The sequence below is a fragment of the Sarcophilus harrisii genome, chromosome 2 (genome assembly GCF_902635505.1).
Source record: "Sarcophilus harrisii chromosome 2, mSarHar1.11, whole genome shotgun sequence".
NCBI classification, from domain to species: domain Eukaryota; kingdom Metazoa; phylum Chordata; class Mammalia; order Dasyuromorphia; family Dasyuridae; genus Sarcophilus; species Sarcophilus harrisii.
In genome coordinates, this window is record NC_045427.1 from 482,429,349 (window position 1) to 482,449,702 (window position 20,354).

Sequence of the window (20,354 nt, forward strand, 5' to 3'; positions counted from 1 at the left end):
CATGAATTATTGTAGGAACATAGATTTTGGTTTCCTTTCATCAGCTCTCAGGAGGTTTTCTGTTTGTTCTTATAAAAGAAACTATAATTGAAATGAAATTGCTTACCTAGCACTTACTAAGTTTATTTTAATTCTGCATTAAAGTTGGACTAGATTATTTTTAGGTGATACAGCTTTAAATAGCAAGTATTACTGCTTTAAGGAATGTAAAATATGCCTTAAATTAGGTTAAATCCTATTTTGTGGTTGTTGTGTTAGATGAGTATGTTGTATACTGCAGTTGATGAAGAAAAGTACCAATTGAGAAGACTACTTTTGCTAAGGTATTAGTAATAAATGCTACAAGTATGTATTGTGCTTACTATATGCCAGGCAATGAGCTAAGCACTAGAGAAACAGAAAAGTAAAAACAGTTCCTTTTTTTAGTAGCTTACAATCTAGTAGAACAATCAACTCTGTAGAAGTGTGACATATGCAAGATTAAACTGGAGATCATTCATTCTCAGAGAGAAATCACTAATACCAAAGAGGATCAGGAAAAGTTTCTTAACAGTTCTTAATTATATAGTTTTTTTCTAAGTCACTCAAGGACTTGTTTCCTCCCCTAACTAAAGTTAAACCTAATAAACAATATTTCTTAATGCTAAGCATATCATGCTCATTGTAGTGTTATGAAGCCAGATATCTCATTTTAAACTTAAAATATAGCAGCCTTGTTGTCATTTGTGCCTTTGCTTCTCTTAGGCTAATATTGCTGTTGAACACATTAAGGGCAGACCAATGAGACCTTTTGCCTTATGTGTACTTGTTTTAAATCTTGACAACAAAAACACATTGGGATTGAATATTTTGAAGATACAGATCTTTTAAAAATAATCTGTAAAATTGTCATGCTTTATTTCTCAAAATCTTTTACAGTTAATCAAGATACTCATTTAACTTTGCTGCTGAGAATATTTGAATAAAAAAAGAACATGCATAGATACTTTTTCAGGCCATTTCAACTGCCCTGGAGATAACTTGGATAAATATTGGCTCCTCCATGTCCCTCCTAATCCCTGCTGGGTCTTTCACTGTGCTGAGGTTCAGAATACTTGTTTTCTTTTCCTTTTCAGCCCTTCTCCCTGCACCCCATTCCCCTCCTCCAGTGTAATGTGATCTCTCAGGCCTGGTCTTCTGCTTTGGCAGATTCTTTTAGTATTGAATGGAAAAAAAAATTAACCATTTTCTTACCAGTTCTAAGTCAACTGAACTTTAAAAGTCAGATAGCATACATTTATATGCTAGGGTTTTAGGGGGTTGTTGTGGAGGAAAGTTTCTAATGAGGTATTTGTTTTGAAAAATATGCCTTTTCACTATTTTTCCTTTTGAAGTCCTTTACAGCGTGACTAATTTCTTCCTTCCTTCCTTCCTTCCTTCCTTCCTTCCTTCCTTCTTTCCTTCCTTCCTCCCTACCTTCCTCCCTACCTTCCTTTCTCCCTCCCTACCTTCCTTTCTCCCTCCCTACCTTCCTTCCTTCCCTCCGTTCCTTCCTTCCCTTTCTTCCCTTTCCCATCCCTATATTCTACAGTCTTACTGTGCTAGTCTTCTTACATTTTTTTTTGCACAGGGCACTTCATCTTTTTATTCTGCCTTTTCCTTTACTCTCTCCCATGCCCAAAATGTTTTCTCTTTTTACCTGAACCACTTGACATCTTTTAAGACTAAGATTAAATACCACCTTCTACAAGAGAGCTTTTCTATCCGTTTCCTCTCTTATACTCCCCAAGTGCTTTTCCTGTGAAATTATCTTTTATTTGCACTGTTTTTGGCATGTTGTTTCCCATTAGAATGTGAACTTTTGAGGGCAAGGACTGTATTTTTTAACCTTTTTTCTGTATTTCATAGTGCTTAGCATAGTACCTGTCAGAGTAAGTGCATAATAAATACTTGTTGACTCTTGTTGACTACTTAGCTTTTTTAAAATATCAGTTTTGTTGCTAAAATTATATATTTCATTTTCTAGGTTTTCTCAAGTAAATAGTGTAATTTTAAAAAATTCTTTATTTTGTGGACTTTTGAGGTCTTAATTTAACAACAACAACAACAAAACCACTTCACAGATTTCTTGAAATTCTTTGACATACATTTCAAAATTTGCTTGAAGTGAAAAGATCAAGAAACTAGATGTATACATGACACACCTCTTTATTTTTACATTGCTTTAATGTGGATATAATAACCATTAAAAAGTTGCCACATATCTTTTCTAATTTCATGCCATATTAGGATGATTTTATTTAGAAGGTAGAATTATTTCTTCCTTTACCACCACAAATGTCAGGATTTGGGACCTGTATTATTTTACAAATATTAGAGTGCATTCTGTAATATCTAGAGAAGACTTAGGAAAACATAGATATGATACCTTTGGGAAATTTCACAATTTAGTAGGAGTCTCAGTGATTGCAAGGCAAAGAAATATACTTTAGTTACATAGTACAAAAATCAACCACAGAAATTTATTAAAGATAAATGTAAAGTCCTGGTTAAATTTTTTTTTTTTTAAAGATCAATTTAGCAAATACATACTGGCAGAGTTGTATCTGGATGAAAATTTGTATCAAGAAATTCAAGGACATTTTGTAGAATGAAAGCTAATTATGAGTCAATGCTATGTATGACACCAGTCAGAAAAAGCCAGAGTATAACCCAGCAATTAGCATTAATAGCAATCACCTACATCTTAATAGCATCTACATCTTAATTAATAGCATTAGACCTACATCTCAAAGAGATTAAAGTTGGAAGTAAGGAACTCCATCTTTTTATATCACAGATATAAAAGTATAGCAGCTCTTTTTATAGTGACAAAATTAATTAGGTTATCCATCTATTGGAGAATGATTAAACAATTTATAGTATATAAATTCAATGGAATATATTATTCTGTCAAAAAGAAAAATGATTTTAGAGAACTTGGAAAGACTTGTGTGAACTAATCAGGCAGAACCAAGAGAACAATTTATATGATAACAATACTGTACAACTTTGAAAGACTTAAGAATCTGATTGACAAATCATGATTCTAGATAACTGGTCTTGAAGAATGCCACCCATCCTGTAACAAAGAGGTAATGCACTTAAGGTGCAGAATGAGATATTTTTTGGCTTTAGCCAATATGGGAATTTATTTCTTAAATAAATGCATATTTATTTAAAGGGATTTGTTTTTCTTTTCAATTTGAGTGGAATTTAGGAATGAAAGAAAATAGATTTTTGTTAGTGAAATTTTTTATCTTTATTTTTTTAGAAATTATCATTTGTGAGATGTTTATAAGAAAACTGGAAATTTAAATGCCTTTCCTGTTAACTGACAGTTGGAGTGACACTGTGTGAAAATACTAAGAAAACTTACCTAAAAAGTAAACTTAAAAGAGTAAAAATAATAATAACTAACATTTATGTAGCACTTATACAGCATAGTGTGCTAAGCACGTTACAGTTATGTCGATCCTCACAAAACCCCTGTTATATAGATGCTATTATTCCCATTTTACAGATTAGGAAACTGAAACAGACAGCAGTGAAGTGACTTGCCCAGGGTCATACAGCTGGTAAGTGTCTGAGGCTGGATTTAAACTCAGATAGAAGAATTCTTTGTACTGATGGAAGAAAAATGTTACCCAGTTGCATATTTGCATATTGAGTAACTGTAGTAAAAAGCATTGTAATCAAAGAACATGGTTCAAATTTTGACTCTTTTTTAACAGCAATAATTCACTTGAAATTCAGCTTGTTTTCTTGATTGTCATATTAGGGCTGGTAGAGATAGGGCACAAAAAAAATAGAGAAATGCCAGCTAAGCTTGTAGATAGCAGGGGTTAACATTTTATGTTCTGAGATTGTTAGGTAGCTGTGAAAGCATGGCAGGAGGCCTGAAATGCCATCAAATTAGACTTTAGTGAAGCCACCAATTGGGCTAATTTCTATTCACAATAATATCTCTGTTTCTAAGAGTCAAAGAAGGAGGAGAGGTGACATAGTGCTGCAGGCTAGCCCTATAAAGACTGCTGTGATGATTAGCTTGAAGAACAAGTACTGCTACTTTAAGTATTTATATCATAAGAAGGCAAAATACACTGGAACAAATAAGATATATCAATATCCTGATTGATGTAAAGGTTTTCATGTCAATGGAGCTGAATACTAAAGTAGACAAATCATGAGTACACATGAAATGGACTGGGGATATGGAAAAAAATATTAACAGTTATGATCAGTGCTTCCTCTTGTAGTTTGTCAGGGAAATAGTCAGACAATAAAGTATTATTAACCAAATAAGGTTAATCATAAAAAATCATTAAAAAAATTTCCCCAAGATCAGATTAAATGAAAGATTAAATTGAACTAAAATCTGAAGAAATAAAAATTGAGGAACCTAAGATCATTGAAAATCTTTTCCTAATACAGAACTCAAAAACCATTCTTAATAATATACTAGATAACAAAATAATACCTTTCTTTCACATGATTGAAAAGGAGATAGGTATGTTTGTACTAGGATTTCTTAAATGCCTTTTTAGATTTGATAGCACCAACTGTGCCAAAAAAAGATTAAAAAAAAAACTTCAATAGTATTTTATTTTTCCAAGTATATGCAAAGATATTTTTCAACAACCACTTTTGCGAAAACCTTGTGTTCCAGATTTTTCTCTTTCTCCTCCCTCCCCAAACAATAAGCACAGAGTGATTTGTAAAAAATGATATTGCTTATAACTATTAGGAACAAATGTATTCTCCCATAATTCTCCCATAATATTTGACACAGTATAAAAATATTCAGGACATGCTCTCAGAAGTCTATGCTGTGATTTCCATATGCTATGGAAAGAACCATAAAAGATGTTAGTGTGATCAAAGAATAGTCTTAAGAACAGGTATCAGATATTACTATGGCAAAAACTAATTGAGAGATCTATTGAAGATCTGTGGAAAGGTATTAGAACAATGCCCTCAATATCTTTCTGGAACATGCAAGAAGAAATGTGAATGCATATTGACTCAATTAAAGGAAACAAAAGAATAAATATGTGGAATAGAATTTGGAAGACAAAAATACATGAGAAATTATAGATTCCTTTTATCAGCAATTGAAAGCAAAAATCAGAAAGTTATGGCAACATTGGAAGTCAAAACAATGCAAACAACAATAAATAAAACACTTCACTTGAGAAGCAAAGAGATTCATTTAAGACAGAAAACTCTTAAGGAGGAGGATATGGAAATTCTTGTCATCCATATGCTTGTAAGAACTCTAATATAACAAAAATGCAAGTTGGATCAAACAAAACACAGGAGTGTGTGCCATTAATATAATGAACCACAAGCCATTTTTGTCAAGGGAAGTGACTGAAGAACTACTTTGTGAAGCAGCTTCTCTGTAAAACTAAAAAGGGGTGAGTCTGAATAAGATCCAGAGTTATTACCATGAGTTCATAGTGTCCTGTTAATTATTAGCAAAGCACTTACCATCTTCTTTCAAATGCAATGCTAATCTCATCTTTTCCTTACCAAAGACAGCATATATTTATACTAAAAGATTAGAATGCCAGTGATCTTCCAAATATGGATGAAAGTATATGTTTATATGCTTTTTACAAAGCATTTACAACTTTTTAAAAAGTCTATAAATATAAGAAAGCAATATATTGACTGAAGAAGAGAAAGACTGTGCCAAAAAATCCCTGGGTTACTTATAAAGGACAACTTATTAATAATTTGATGATTATTGAACAAGCTACTGAAAGGCATGAAAGATGATGAAAGGCATCAGAATATTTGTGCTATTTATTGACAACGTTTTATATTGTCCAGATGACATTGCAACATTATTACAACATTTATTAATTGCTGCTTTGACTCAATTCCACATTCCTGGCTTAGTTACGTACTACAAATATATTAACTCGATCTAAGGATTAGTGTATTTAACATCCACATTGGAAATTGTTGTAGATTTTAAAATTGCCACCAACACAACATCAAGAACACTTTATATAAAATGAAGCAAAATAGTATGATGGAAAGACCTTCGGTGTCAACGACCTGAGTTCAGTTCTTATCTCTGACACTTGCTAACTGTATGATCCTGGGCAGATTACTTCACCAGCCAGATATTTCTTTATCTGCAAAATTAAGTTATTGGAATAAATAGCCACTGAGGTCCCTTCATGGAGTAAATCTGTGATCCTCTCATCTTCCACGGAGACCATTTAAATCCAGTGAGATTCTGCCTAACTTTAAATCCATCATCATTATGATTTCTGAATAAAACTAAGTATGGCTTTCAAGTCAAAGAGGGATCTCTACAAAATAGCATATTAGTCGCCTTGTGTAATTTCACTGATGTCAAGTTATACACATTTCTGAAAAGCACATTAAAGTTACTGCATTTCAAAGAAACTTTTAAAAACATTATCAAAATATTATTTGGACCCAATAAATAAAAAATTCTTAATGTGTAGCAAAGGAAAATAAATACTAAAAAGCTTTGAGTTTAAATCTGAAGGTTAAATTAAACCACAAATGAAAATGGTTACAGATACCTTGGTCTTCTCCAGATAAAACACATTAAGCATGAAACTCTCTAGGAGAAAACTAAGATTTTTTTGTGTTGAGATAACTGACATTCTGAAGAAAAACTTTTATAGAAGGAAGACATTTGGAACAATTAACCTCTATCAAAAAAATAATCTTGACCATTTATTTTTGGCACAATAAAAGAGGCTCATTGTATCTAGGTTGTCTGAGCAAAAACCCATGAAATTTTAATGAAACCCAGGGCTCATTACTTTAGGGCTATCACATGGAATCACAGTCAGCTACTGCACTGATGGTAAATTCTTTAACTTGAAAAGGTTATAGCCCAAAACTAAAGTGGAGGGAGTGTTGGTGCATGAAATTTTAATGAAACCCAGGGCTCATTACTTTAGGGCTATAATAGAGTAATAGTTCATCAGAAGGGAGGAAAAAGATTAAAGGATGCTCTCAGAACATGTAATAAATAGGTTAAAATATTTTTAAAGAAGATGGTTTTGGGACCAACAGATTTTACTTCATAAAACAATAATAAAGACAGATAATAGGTGTATGCCATTGGGTTTGTGAAATGGAACCAAAAGTGAATTATCTCTGGCTAGCATCTTGAAAAGACCAAGTTCCAAGAGTGATACATAGGTAACATTCACATAAATGCAACCAGCAGTATATTGGCAAAAAAATATTGAATGAATGTCTAAGTCATACATATTTGTTAAAGATATGAAAGATAACTTACCGTTGCCATTCTTTTCTCTGATACTGCCATCACTTTGGTGCAGGCCTTCATCAATTCATGGCTGGACCATTGCAATAACCTGCTGGTTGTTCTGCCTACCACAAGTTTCTCCCCACTTCAGTCCATCTTCCATTCACCTGCCAAAAGCTCAAGTCCAGCTACTTCACCCTCTATGTTCAATAAAGTCATTTGACTCCCTATTACGTCCAGGATTAAACATGAACTCCTCTACTTTGCTTTCAAAGACCCTTATAGGCTTATCTTTCCACCCCCTTCTTGTCTTCTAAAACATTATTCTTTACTATGCTCTTGAGTTTTCCTAGTCACCAGTGGAGTGGAACAAGGTCGTGTGCTTGTTCCCATGCTTTTTGTTTGTTTTGTTTCCCATTCTTTGTTCCCATGATGTTTTTACCTATCTTGTCGAATGCCTTCAGTGAGGACAAACATGGAATCACAGTCAGCTACTGCACTGATGGTAAATTCTTTAACTTGAAAAGGTTATAGCCCAAAACTAAAGTGGAGGGAGTGTTGGTGCATGATTTTTTTGTTTGCAGATGATCGTGCACTCAATGCAGCCTCCGAAGCATAAATGTAACAAAATATGGATCAGTTCTCTCCTTCTTGTACTAATTTTGGCCTAACAATTAACACCAAGAAAACACAGATCTTCCATCAGCCAGTACCATACCATCTATATGTGGAACCATCAGTTACAGTAAATGGGGAGTTTTGAATGCTGTGGATAAGCTTTTTAACCTTGACAGTACACTTTCTAGAGGTGTCCACATTGATAACGAGATTGACACATGCATTGCCAGAGTTAGCTCAGTGTTTAAAAGATTCTGAAGGAAGGTTTGGGAGAGGTCTAATGACCGATATCCAAACTGAAGGTCTGCAGAGCTGTTGTGCTGATTGCATGGTTGTACGCCTGTGAAACCTGGACAGTGTACCACCACCATCACAAGAAATGGAATCACTTCCATTTGAAATGTCTTAGGAAGATCCTGAAGATCACCCTGCAGAATAAAATACCAAACACTGAAGTCCTTTCTCAAACTAAACTGCCAACCATTCCAACTCTACTGCCACGTGCTTTTCAACTCAGTGATACTGGCCTTCATTTTGTCTGAATGTCCCTCATACCTGTAATACTCTTCTTCCTCATCTCTGCTTACTGGCGTCCCTGCCTTCCTTCAAAATTCTATCTTCTACAAGAAGTCTTTCCCAATTCTTTTTAATTTCAGTGCTTTCTTTCTGTTAATTATTTTTATATATCTTGTACATACTTATCCCTTAAATTTGTATAGATAATATTCTAATTACCTAGAGCCCTAACAATTCTTATCTTAGTTGATACTCAAAAAGTCCTGTGAGCTTTATAGTACAATTATAATTGTGCCCATTTTACAGATGAATGAATGAATCAGTCAACAAAAATCAGTTAAGTACTAAGGTGTCAGGCTCTGTACTAGATGCTGGTGATATAAAGACAAAAATGAAACAATTCCTACCCAAAGGAGCTTATATTAAGTGTTGTAAAATGTATATTATACAAAGATAATAATTGTGCCAGGAGCAGGTAGGTGGTATAATGGATAGAGTGCCATGCCTAGAGTGAGGAAGACTCATCTTCCTGAGTTGAAATCTGATATCAGACATGAATTAGCTGTGAGACCCTGGGCCAGTCACTAAACCTTGTTTGCCTCAGTTCTTCATCTGTAAAATGAGCTGAAGATGGAAATGGCAAACCACTTCATTGTCTTTGCCAAGAAAACCCCAAATAGGGTCACAAAAAGTCAAATACAACTGAAAAAAAATGTTCTAGACTCTATGCTAAGCACTTCACAATTATTATCTCACTTGATCCTCACAATAACCCTGAGAGATAAGCTCTAATATTACCCTCATTTTACAGATGGGGAAACTGAGACAAACAGGGTTAAGTGACTTGCCCAGGATTACACAGCTAGTAAATGTTTAAGACTGAGTTTGAACTCAAGTCTTCCTCACTCCAATCTTGGCATCCTATTTACCATATGCTTTTGGGTTACTCTGTAAAAATCATACAGAATATATATAAAATACAAAGTGTATATAAAATACAGTGCATTTTAAGGAAAGGAGAGCACTGAGATGGAGGTTGGGGAAGAAGAGGAGTAGCTTGTGTCCCTTGTGCCATGATATACATCTAGATATTGCATATCTCCATTTCCATATCTCCTGGGTCCTTTTCCATTGATTTTTCTACTGCACTGCATAATTCTTCATTAAGCTAGGGGAGGCTGTAAATGGGATTTCTCTTTGAATCCATATTGGAATAGATGACCTCTGAGCTTTAAGTTCAGATTAGGACTCTAATTGTTATCTAAAGTGGTATACATCAGTAAGTTTCTCCTAAATCTTCTTATCTCTAGATCAGATAGTCTCAGTTCTTCCAGTCTTTTCTCTGAAAGCCTATTTTCCTACTCTTGATGAATTTTGAATCCTTTCTCTGGGCTCCTTTTGAATTATCAATATATTATTTAAAGTGTGATGTCAGAAATAATGGAATTCAGTAACAGAGTATTTGATAAGGCTGAAAAGATAAGTTACCTAAGTATGAATACCTTATTTGATAAGAACTGCTTTGATAAGAATTCTGTATGGTTGGTCTATCACTATTCTGTTAGATGGGTAGCCTGCCTCATCAGCAGTCTTCTAGAACTGTGTGGTTGCTCATTGCTCTCATCATAGTTCTCAAGTCTTTCAAAGTTGTTTTTTTAATACAGTATTCTGGTTACATTATTCTTTGCTTCTGCACACTTCATACTGTATCAGGTCATACATGTCTTTAGAGGATAAACTATCAAACAAGTGATAGAGGTTATTGTAAAAGATAAAATAGATAGTTTGATTAGATGGCATTGAAAATCTTTTCCAGGAATAAAATGCAATTAGGAAAGAAGGAAAGTAGTTTACTTGGAGAAACATGTTAACATCATTCTTGATAAAAGTCTGATATATAGACATTTAACAGAAAAACACAAGAACAAAAAAAGCCTTTACCTTTATGTCAGTGGTCAAAGGATATGAACAAATTGTTCTCAAAATGATTGTAAACTATTAACAACAACTATATGAAAGAATATGCCAAAGAGGCAGCATGGATTAGTAGAGAACATTTTGGATCTAGAATGGGAAACCTGAGTTCAAAATCCACCTCAGATAATCTGAATGTTATATCAGTAGGGGCAAATCACTTAATGTTTCCGTGCTTTTTTAAAATGAGGGGTTGAATTCATGGGCTTTAAGGTCTCTTCTAGCTCCAAATCCATGATCTTATGAATCTATGAAATCATTAACAATTTTTTTAAAAATATAAACCAAAACAACCCTGAGGTTTCAACAAATATGTATTAAATTGTCAAAGATATTAAAAAATGGATAGTCTTTGTTGTGGGATCATAGAAATACAAGCAGTGCTAGTGCACTACTGGTGAAAGTGAATTTACACAATTGTATGGAAAGCAGTTTATAATTGTGTAAAAAAAAGAAAATGGTTGCAGTGTTCATAAGCTTTGACTGAGAGACTGGTAGGCATCTACTCCAAAGAAATCAGTGGCAAAAAGGGAAAAACACTGCAAACACCAAAGTTTTATTTTTTGTTTTTTTTAAATAACAGCGCTCTTTGTGGTTGCAAAGAACTAGAAAAAGTAGATGAGCTATTGGGGAATTGTTATATCAATTGTGATACATGAATATTATGGAATATCACTTTATAGTAAGAAACTATGAACCTAGTGAATGCAGAACATGGTAAGATTTATGAATGAATGCAAAGTGAAGTAAGTAGAACCAGGAAAGATAGATGTGTGTGTGTGTGTGTGTGTGTGTGTGTGTGTCTGTGTGTCTGTGTGAGAGAATAGATAGTAAATTGAAAAAACAAAGCAATTCAAACTGAATACAATAAAATTGTAATGACCAAATTTGGCTCTAAAGAAGAAAGATAACATTTCTGCCCACTTCCTTTGCAGAAATGTATGGAGCTAGAGGGGGATGGGTTGGAATAGTAGGTTGAGTTGAGAAGGTAGAATTCAGCATAAAAAAAATCAGATTTTAAAATATGTTGGTTTTTTTTGTCAAACTTTTTTTTTCTTCCTTTTAAAAAATTATTTATTATAAGCAATGACTCTTTGAGAGAGGGTTTGGGAATATATAGCCAAAAAATGCTATGTAAAAAGAAAAGATATAAATAAAATTTTATTTTAAAAAGTGGCTTCTCCATATGGTATAGTATCAAGATATTAATGTATTAAAACAAAAGATATTAATAAAATTTACTTTTAAAGAAAATGTAGCTTCCAATCTAGATACAACATATTATCAGCAGGATATTCATGATAGTTCATGACAATCTTGTCTGGCTTTATTTGAAAGAAATCCTTTTTAGGTGTGCCTTCATACTTAGGAAGAGATTAGAGGTAGCTGTTTGGGAAGATCAAATTAGTTAGACCTGGAGTGGAATATGTTGGATTGATTTGGTAGTGGGAAGTATGTGAAGAGTTTGAATATTTCTTGACAGTACATTGAATGATTTTTCAGACTGATTAATCAGATAGGCAACAAACATTTATTATTTATTATGTGCCCTGATGTGTGCTAAGTGCTAGGGAATACAAAGAAAGGCAGTTGATAGTTTTATGACTTAACCTGAAAAGATCCGAGCATAAAGATACATAAGTATTCTTTGAATAATAGAATATTGACTATAACTTTTCATATTAGACATCGAAGACTGGATTTTAGTAATTTAAGTTATTTTTTGTTACTAGTAATAATAGCTAATATCCATTTAGTGATTTAAGGTTTACAGAGCATTTTACATATTTTATGTCATTTGATCCTTATACCAACCCTGGAAGGGAGGTACTATTTTTTTATCCCCATTTTTCAGATGAGGAAACAGAGCCTTGAAAAAGAGGTAAAGTGAATTGCCAGTCATATAGTCAGTTGTTTTGGATTCTAAATCTAGCACTTTCTCTGCTTTCCTAAGGGGTGTCATATACAAGGTCCATGGGCCAATGCCAAATGGCAAGTTATAAGGGTCCCAAATCAAATTAAAATGTTATTATGAAATATTTAACAAAATAAATAAAAATTCAGAATAACATAGATGATGCTAACATGTGGTTTTCTCAGGCAGCATATACCACATGCTGGAATCCTTAACTAGTTTAGTGCCTCAAATTTCTATTTAAGTTTGCACTATACTATCTGTTCATATCTGCATGTATAACATGTAATATGTCAGCAGAGCATTTAGGTTCGTTTTTTGTATCTTCAAAGAGATGCATTAATATTGTAATAAGTGCCCATTAATGAGCACTATCAGCATTAGCCCTATGATTTGAGATATAGCACTTTAAATCTAAAATGGTATGTAATAATAGGTTACATGATATATACTAGTGTTAACCCTCCAAACCATATCCAGTCCAATCTTGAATTCTTGTGTGCTTTTTTTGGCAGGCATAACTGAAGATCTTGTTACTTAATATACACGATGCCCTGAAGATTTATCCAAGTTTGAGTCATTATAAGATAGACTAAAAAATGCACTCAGCAGCAAGCAAGTATTACTTTGCTTCATGAGACTAGTGCTGCTGTCAATTTTTCTTGACCCTGGTGTTCTTGTAGCTGTTGAAAAGCTACCCCCTTCCCTCAGCCCTGGTATCTAACCAAAGCAATTAATGGAATCTACCAGAAGAGAAGGATATGATGAGCTTTTTGTTCTGATATATAGTGAATGACATTTAGAAAGAAAAATATATTATTAAAGAAAAGGAAATTTGGAGTCTATCAAGAATTTTGCTGTTGTTAATGTTATGTTTCTATCTATACTCTTTATAATTGAAAATGTTTTTTGCATCTATACTACTGCTGTACATTATCTTTTTTTTGTTTTTTTATGAAAGCTTTTTATTTTCAAAACATATGCATAGATCATTTTTAACATTCACCCTTGCAAAATCTTGTGTTCCAAATTTTTTCCGTCTTCCCCTATCTCCCTCCTTTAGACGGCAAGTAATCCAATATGTGTTAAACATGTGCATTTTTTCTATACATATTTCTATAATTATCACAGCATTATCTTTTAACACAAAAACTCCCCAAAGAGATAGAATGAGGAGACAGCTTATTGTTGTGACAAGGCCACTATACATGGAATTGTGAGATTTGTGCTTAAGTCTTGACTCCCACTTGTGTAGATATGTGATCTTAAACAAGTCATTAATCTTTCTGAACCTCAGTTTCAGATGAATTAATCAAACAAATAAATAAAATTCAGTGCATCTGTAAAATGGGGATATATTACTATATCCCTCCCTAGGTGGTTGTGTATGTGTGTAATTATTTTTAAATTTTATTCTGCAGAATAGAAATTACATTATTTATTATTTGATGCTGATGGTTGTGTTGATAGTAGCAGTAATATTGGGGCAAATTTTCATCCATTTGACCATACAAAAATCCAAAATGTGACAAAAGTACTCAAAAATGTGACATCATATGATGTCAGATTCCTTCTCATGTGTCTTATTACTATTTTGAATAGTATATAAACCTAATCTAGGTGTGAGAAGAATAAAATAATTTAGTGCCTAGATGTAAAATATTAAAGCATAAATAGAATAAACATGTTTATTCATTCCTCTGATATTCATTGAATTAGCTTTCACTGATGGCACTAGTAGAAATAATTCCACTGGAATTTCTACATTATTCAACAGCATTCTTGAGACATAGGATGTATTTTGGCATAAGATTTTGAGTGGAATTCTTTCTTATGCAGCAGCATTCCCAAGCCAGAGATTTGGAGAAACCTCAAGATGACATGAAGACAATTTAAGAAGTAAAGTGTTTCAGATTTATTGAGAAAGCAGACACTCCACAGCATGGATTACTGCATTAACGAGAATGCTATGATCAGTATTTTTAAACTAAAGAATTGGTTTTCATTTTTAAGTTAACAGATTGCCATTTTAGCTTTAAGTTTTCATAAAAGGGAAATATTCTAACATATGCTAGAAATCTGTTACACCAGAGATGAGACAAACGAGAGGCACTGAGGATTAGTGGAAGGAATTTGGGATTTGAAATCAGAGTGCCCGAGTTAAAATCCTGACTAAGATAGTACTTACCTGTGTGACTTTTTTGACCCTCAAATTTTTTATAAAATAAAGGATTTGGACTAGATTATAAATATTGGTATTACTAACTGGCCTGAAGTCATTCAGCATATTTCTCACAAAAGCAAGCACAACACATCAAGTTTTAGAGCAAGCATATGGTTAGAAAATCTAGATTTGATTTTTTTAAATTGTTGGTTTTGGAGTGTGGTGGTCTTAAGGTATTAAGACAATTTTTATTGCTTCATTTTGTCTTAGAAGTTTGTCTCTAATTACAGCTGAATATTTCACCATGGGAAAAGTAATAACACACTGTGGCAACAAATTTTGAGAAGTTGGAGGACAGCTGGAAAGCTAAGCAAAGTCTGGTGGTTTTCTGACTTTCCCTATGTGTTAGGTAATGAAGGAGTTAAGAATCCACCCACTTGAGCTTCTGTGGGCGTTGCTAGCCTGCCTGATGTCATGAAGTCAGACAGCCCCAGCCTGAAGGGGGCCCTTTGTTGGCAGTTTAACCCAGCACTTCTTTCTGGCTTTACTGAGTGTTCAACGGCTTGAGAATGAGGGGCGGATGGCAGTTTGGGAGCTGCCATAAGGAATAACTGCCTTAACTTTGTTAGGGTGTTTTTTTTTTTTTTTTTTTCCTCCCGCCAAAAGAGGGACCGCAAAGGAACAAGAAGCTGTTCCACTTAAATTACAGGCAACATGGGCACAATGGAGGAAGAGTGCTGGATTGTTTAGCCTTCTCAAAAGGATTTTTATGTGAGAGACTGGTCCAAGAAAAAGGACAGGGAGGGGAGGGAGGAAAAACACATACCAAGGACGCTCTCTAACAAATGAAAATGTTGGAGATCTGTTTGAAGTTGGTGGGTTGCAAGTCAAAGAAGGGACTTTCCTCTTCCTCCAGCTGTTATTTGGAAGGTAAGTTCAAGGCTCTAACAGCTTTTAATTGTGTTCAAAAGACCGGCTCAGGTTCTGAAGGCCTTGGGGGCTGGATTCCTGAAGTCTGGAATCCGTTTGCTTAGGCCTCTCCCTAGGCAGCCCATGCTTTGTGAGAAGAGCAACTTCATTGTGTGGATATAGCCTCTCAGGATATAAAGTAAGAAAGGATTTTAGTTCCTATAATCATTTCAGTTAAATAAGAATTGTAATTTGTGATATGATAGCTGTTTCAGAGGAGTTTCTGGCAAAGATTTTTAAATGAAAAAGTTTTGCTAAAGTATACGTGATAATCGGCTTGTCAAATTGCCAAACTTGAGTAATTTTAACTATTCATAGAGAATTGCCTGTTAAAAGTGTGAATCCATGTTTGTGAAAACATGTGATTTGCATTAAGCTTCCTCTACCAGGAGGACATGGCTATACCATTTATGGTTGCAGAATTTGAAGTGCTCTTTCTGATCATTCAAGAGTAGATGAGGGAAACCTCATCCTAATCTTATCTACAGGCTGTGAATTTGGTTGGAAGAATAACTTTCTTATGCTAGAAAGGAATTCTAAATGAGTCAAAGTATTTGGGGAAAAGTATTTGTTCATATTTCTTTCAATAACAAGGCCTAGTAGCAGGAACATTTCACTTTTGTCTTTCTCTCACCTTTGTTTCTCCCCTCCTCCCCCAATTATCCCCTGCTCATTCCTTTTCTTTCTTTTTCGTCTTTTAGCTTTAAAAAGCCTAGTAAATATTAGCTAGTATGGCGTTAACATCTGTGTGAAAATTGATGGCCATATTATGACCGTTAGTAATCATTTCATTATCACAGGATTTTGGAAATAACAATACTGTATCGGCCATTAAGTCATGAATTGGATAGAGGATGTATTTGCTTGAGGTACCTTTCAGCTCTTAGACATAATCTTAGGATTTTAATTTTGTTGAGAGTTAATGATCTGTGGAGGTGGAATTTTTCAGCTTTGTATCCCCAAAGTATATTACAATGTCCAGAATATACTGTTTAATAAATGATTATTGATTAAAACAGAATTAAGTAGCAAAGAGAACAGCTTTTTGTAAAAGTGGAATTTTGTTAGAGCCTATGAAATTTTCTGATTTTTTAGATGTATTTCTATTAAATTTATGATGAAAATTAAGGCTTCCTTTATTTGCTAGACTTAGTTTTTTTCTCTCTTAATGCTTGCCTTCCGTAGGGATCTATGGAGTCTAGGTATGTTGTTTCAGATTCTAAATACTGGTGAAATGGGTGAAAAATGTTTATTTTTATTTTAAAAAAAATCAAGATGAGCATAGCTATTTCATTTATTAGGTTGATGTTTTTGTAAGCATGCTATATTATAAGAAGGAGTTTGCAGATCAGACAAATAGAAAAATCACAGCATTTTAAAGATGATGGTCTATTTGGATCTAAGAGTTTGTTTTGAGTGATTATGGTTATTCTCTCTATTAAAGTTTAATGAATCTTAGAGTTAAAATCATATTTGTATTCCAAATAGCAGGAAACATTTTTACTCATTCTTATTTATAATAAGAATCTTTTGAGACTAAGTATTTCGTCAAAAAAAATTTTTCACAGATGAGCCAGAGGTTCAGTGGAAATGAAGTAAAACTGAAGTCTTCTGACACTCATCTTCTGTATAACTTGAAAATTTCTCTGTATAATAATTAAACAATCCTGTCCAGATTTCCTGATTTGGAAATTTTAGTATCATAGAAATTCTGATTTATAGCAACTTTAGAATTTGGAAATATCTTACTGATCTTCAATAAGTACCATAAGTTAAAAGAAAAGAAAAGAAAAACATTCTCTCAAAAAACAAACAAACAAACATTTTTTATGGGTGACATATTGCTTTAAGCCTAAGTAAATATTGTTTGCTTCATCTATAAGAGTAATTCAGGTATCTAGAAATTCATTCTCAGGAGATACTCATATTTTAGTACTGTGTTTAGATAGGGAACTGGAACTCATGTCTTTGTAGTTGATTTGAGACTTTAAATCTCAGTGATAATAAGTTAAGAAATGTTAAGGTCATTAGTTACTTTGGAAAAACAGTTGCCAACAGCTGAGTAAGTAATTTTACCTTTGCATTTTCATTAATGTTTCCAGTCAGTCACATAATTATTCTTACAGTGAATATGTTTTCATGCATGTTCAAACAAAGAACAACTATTAGTTGAATTTTTTATTCTCTGCTTGGCCTAGAAGTATTTTTAAGTTTACTAATTGATAAAGTTGAGCACAATCAAATGTTTCACTTCTTCTCTGTGACAGGTAAAGCAAATACCACTTATCGAAACAAAATTTTTTTCCAAAATAAAAATGTTCTTTTGAGCTATTATTATTATTGTGAATCACTTTTCCTCAGAAATGGACTGATGCCAGAAAATGCCAGTAAAAATTGTGCACCTTTAGCAGTTGATTTGTGTTGCTCAACTTCATGGCATCTAGGATTGGTTTTATCTTTGTGTCATTTAAGCCTTGTTGAGTTCTGGCCACTTTTCTAGTGAAATTTAGAAATTTTTTCTTTTCACACTTTGAGTAATTTTCACCATTTAAATTTGTTGAACATGAACTTGAGTGGCTATTTGATATATTTATATTATGTAAATCAGTAATTAATAGCAATTCAACTAACTAAGAACATAGCAAACACTTTTACAAAGGACTACTTTAAACTCAATTTTTTTACAATTAACTGCTATTGTCATATGGTTGCAGCAGCACAATTACATTTCTCAAAATAAAACAATATAATTTACTAAGCACTTACTGTTTGCTAGACACTGCTTAGTATCTCTTTCTAAATTATGTTGCCTTTTTAATTAAAGGAAATTCCTATGTAATATCAGAGAAAATTAGGGAAATTGCCTAATTTTACTGGTGAGAAAGCCAATTGTTGATCTGTCAGTCAGTCAACAAACATTAAGTCTCTGCTATTTGCTAGGAATTCTGGACATCATCACAAAGATATGAAGTCTTAGAGTATTAAAGCTAGAATGGTTCTTAGAACTTTTGGAGATCTGTAGAGAACATTTAACCTAGTCCTATCACTTTTTAGATGAGGAAATAGTCCCCAAAGGGGAAATGCTCAAGGTTTCTTGACTAGCTATTTTGTTGATAAACTGGGACCTAAATCCAGGCTTCCTTATGCCTCTCACAGTTCCTTCCATCACATGGTCCTGGAACACTTGGATTTTTTTCCCTAAGAACACACCATCTCCCTGGGAGTGCTAAGGAGAGTGGAAAGAGTGCTTGAGCTGGAAGTGAGCAAGCTGTGTTACCCCACCTCTCATTTACTTACTGTCACTGTTACCTTGGACAGATCATTTCCCCTTGGGGGGGGGGGTGTCTCAGTTTCCTTATCTGTCAAATCTTGATATTATCTGTTCTGTTTCTCAAATTAGGCTGTTGAGGATATCAAACACTGCTTGTGAAAATGTTTTTTAAAACCATAAAGCTATACAGATTTTAAGGTAATATATAGAATTGTAGCTCCTCTGGTTTTTAAACATATAGTAGGGCTTTTTTTTTTTTTAACCTTCTTATTTAGCAGTATTGACATTAAAGTTTTCACTTTTCAAGTTACTCAGAATTGAGCTAAATTGTTCATATGGCATTCAGTAGAAATGATTTCAGACTAGTTTTGATGCATATAATTAACACTTCCTGTCCTTGCTTTTAAACTAGAAAGCTTCCTACCTTTCCTGACCCTCACTTTTCCCCGTGGTAAATATTTTAGCTGGGGATGGGAAAAATGTTACATCGGTCTACATTTCACATTTTAGATACTCCCTTCTTCCTTACTTAAGACACTTCCACAAACCTCAAACATTTGAAAGGGTAATTCAAACAAACTGCTTTCCTAATATGAAATTAAAGCACTCCAATGTGGAAAATGCAGTCCTTAAAATTGGAATAAGGAGAAGGGGAAAAAAAAAAAACTTCGAAAAAAAACCCCCACTACAAATACTGATGTCCAAATGATGCATTTATATATTGTCTTTTAAGTGATTTGTTTCCATCTCTACCCACACATCCCCGAGTTAAACAATAAATTGAGTGTCCTTGAATTAATAAATTGCACTTTTAATCCTAAACCTTTAGGAATAACAGACCGAAGAGCTTAAGGTCTATTTTTTTGGACTGGAGAAGAAATGAGTCTTTTCTGAGTTATTACTATTATTCAAATTACTTTAAAATTTTATTTTCTCAACTCAAAAAGTAAGAAATTTTTGTTGTTCTCTATGTAAGAGAGAGAGAGTCTTTCTTCCCTCCCTCTCTTCTGACCTCTGGTCTGGTTCTTTGCCTTATAATATGCCTTAGCTGGTGTTTATGTTCAGACTTTGTGATGGTCTGCTCTTTTAAAATGAAGCCAGTAAAACCATACTTGCTGCCTGTTGGCTTTTCTTTTTAGGATTGTGATAAAGGAAAGTTGTGTGGTTTCAATCTAAGTGCAGATCTTAGTCCAAAAGTTAGATGGGGGCTAACCATCTTCTAATATAACCAAAAATTATGGATTTTCTTTTCCTTTATCATTGTATTGCATTTATGGTTGCCCCATTACTTAAGACTTGGCCCTCACCAGAGTCAAGGCCAAAATCTAAGAAACAAAACTTATATTGAGCATCATGGAATTTTATAATTGTATTTCAAAGTGGATTTTGAGACAGTTTTGCCTAATATAGAGAACCGCCTTTTGAATCCAGAAGACCTGGGCTCAGATTCTATCTGTAACAGATTGACTGTGTGAACCTAAACAAGTTACTTAACCAGTACCTCAGGTAACCCTGCCAAGAGTAGAAGCTGAAGAACAGTTACTCATCCTCACTGTTTTCTATCTGCCGGGGTAGGAGGTGAAGATTCCTTCACATGGTTGAAGTTGCAGTTTCAGGTTTTTTGTTGTTGTAGTTTTAT

At 33.6% G+C, this 20,354-nt stretch overlaps 1 protein-coding gene across 2 annotated transcripts in view; it reads left to right on the forward strand.

Moving 5' to 3' along the window:
- ABL1 (ABL proto-oncogene 1, non-receptor tyrosine kinase) overlaps positions 1-20,354 on the forward strand; it is a 172,958-nt gene that overhangs the window by 102,480 nt on the left and 50,124 nt on the right. The window contains exon 1 of one of the 2 annotated variants that reach the window (XM_023494307.2): positions 13,961-15,405. The exons of the other annotated variant lie outside the window; for it this stretch is intronic. Within the exon in view, the coding sequence (XP_023350075.1) occupies positions 15,321-15,405 (85 nt within the window). The 5' untranslated portion in view covers positions 13,961-15,320. Of the gene's footprint in view, positions 1-13,960; positions 15,406-20,354 lie in introns of those variants that run through there. 2 annotated transcript variants of the gene reach the window in all.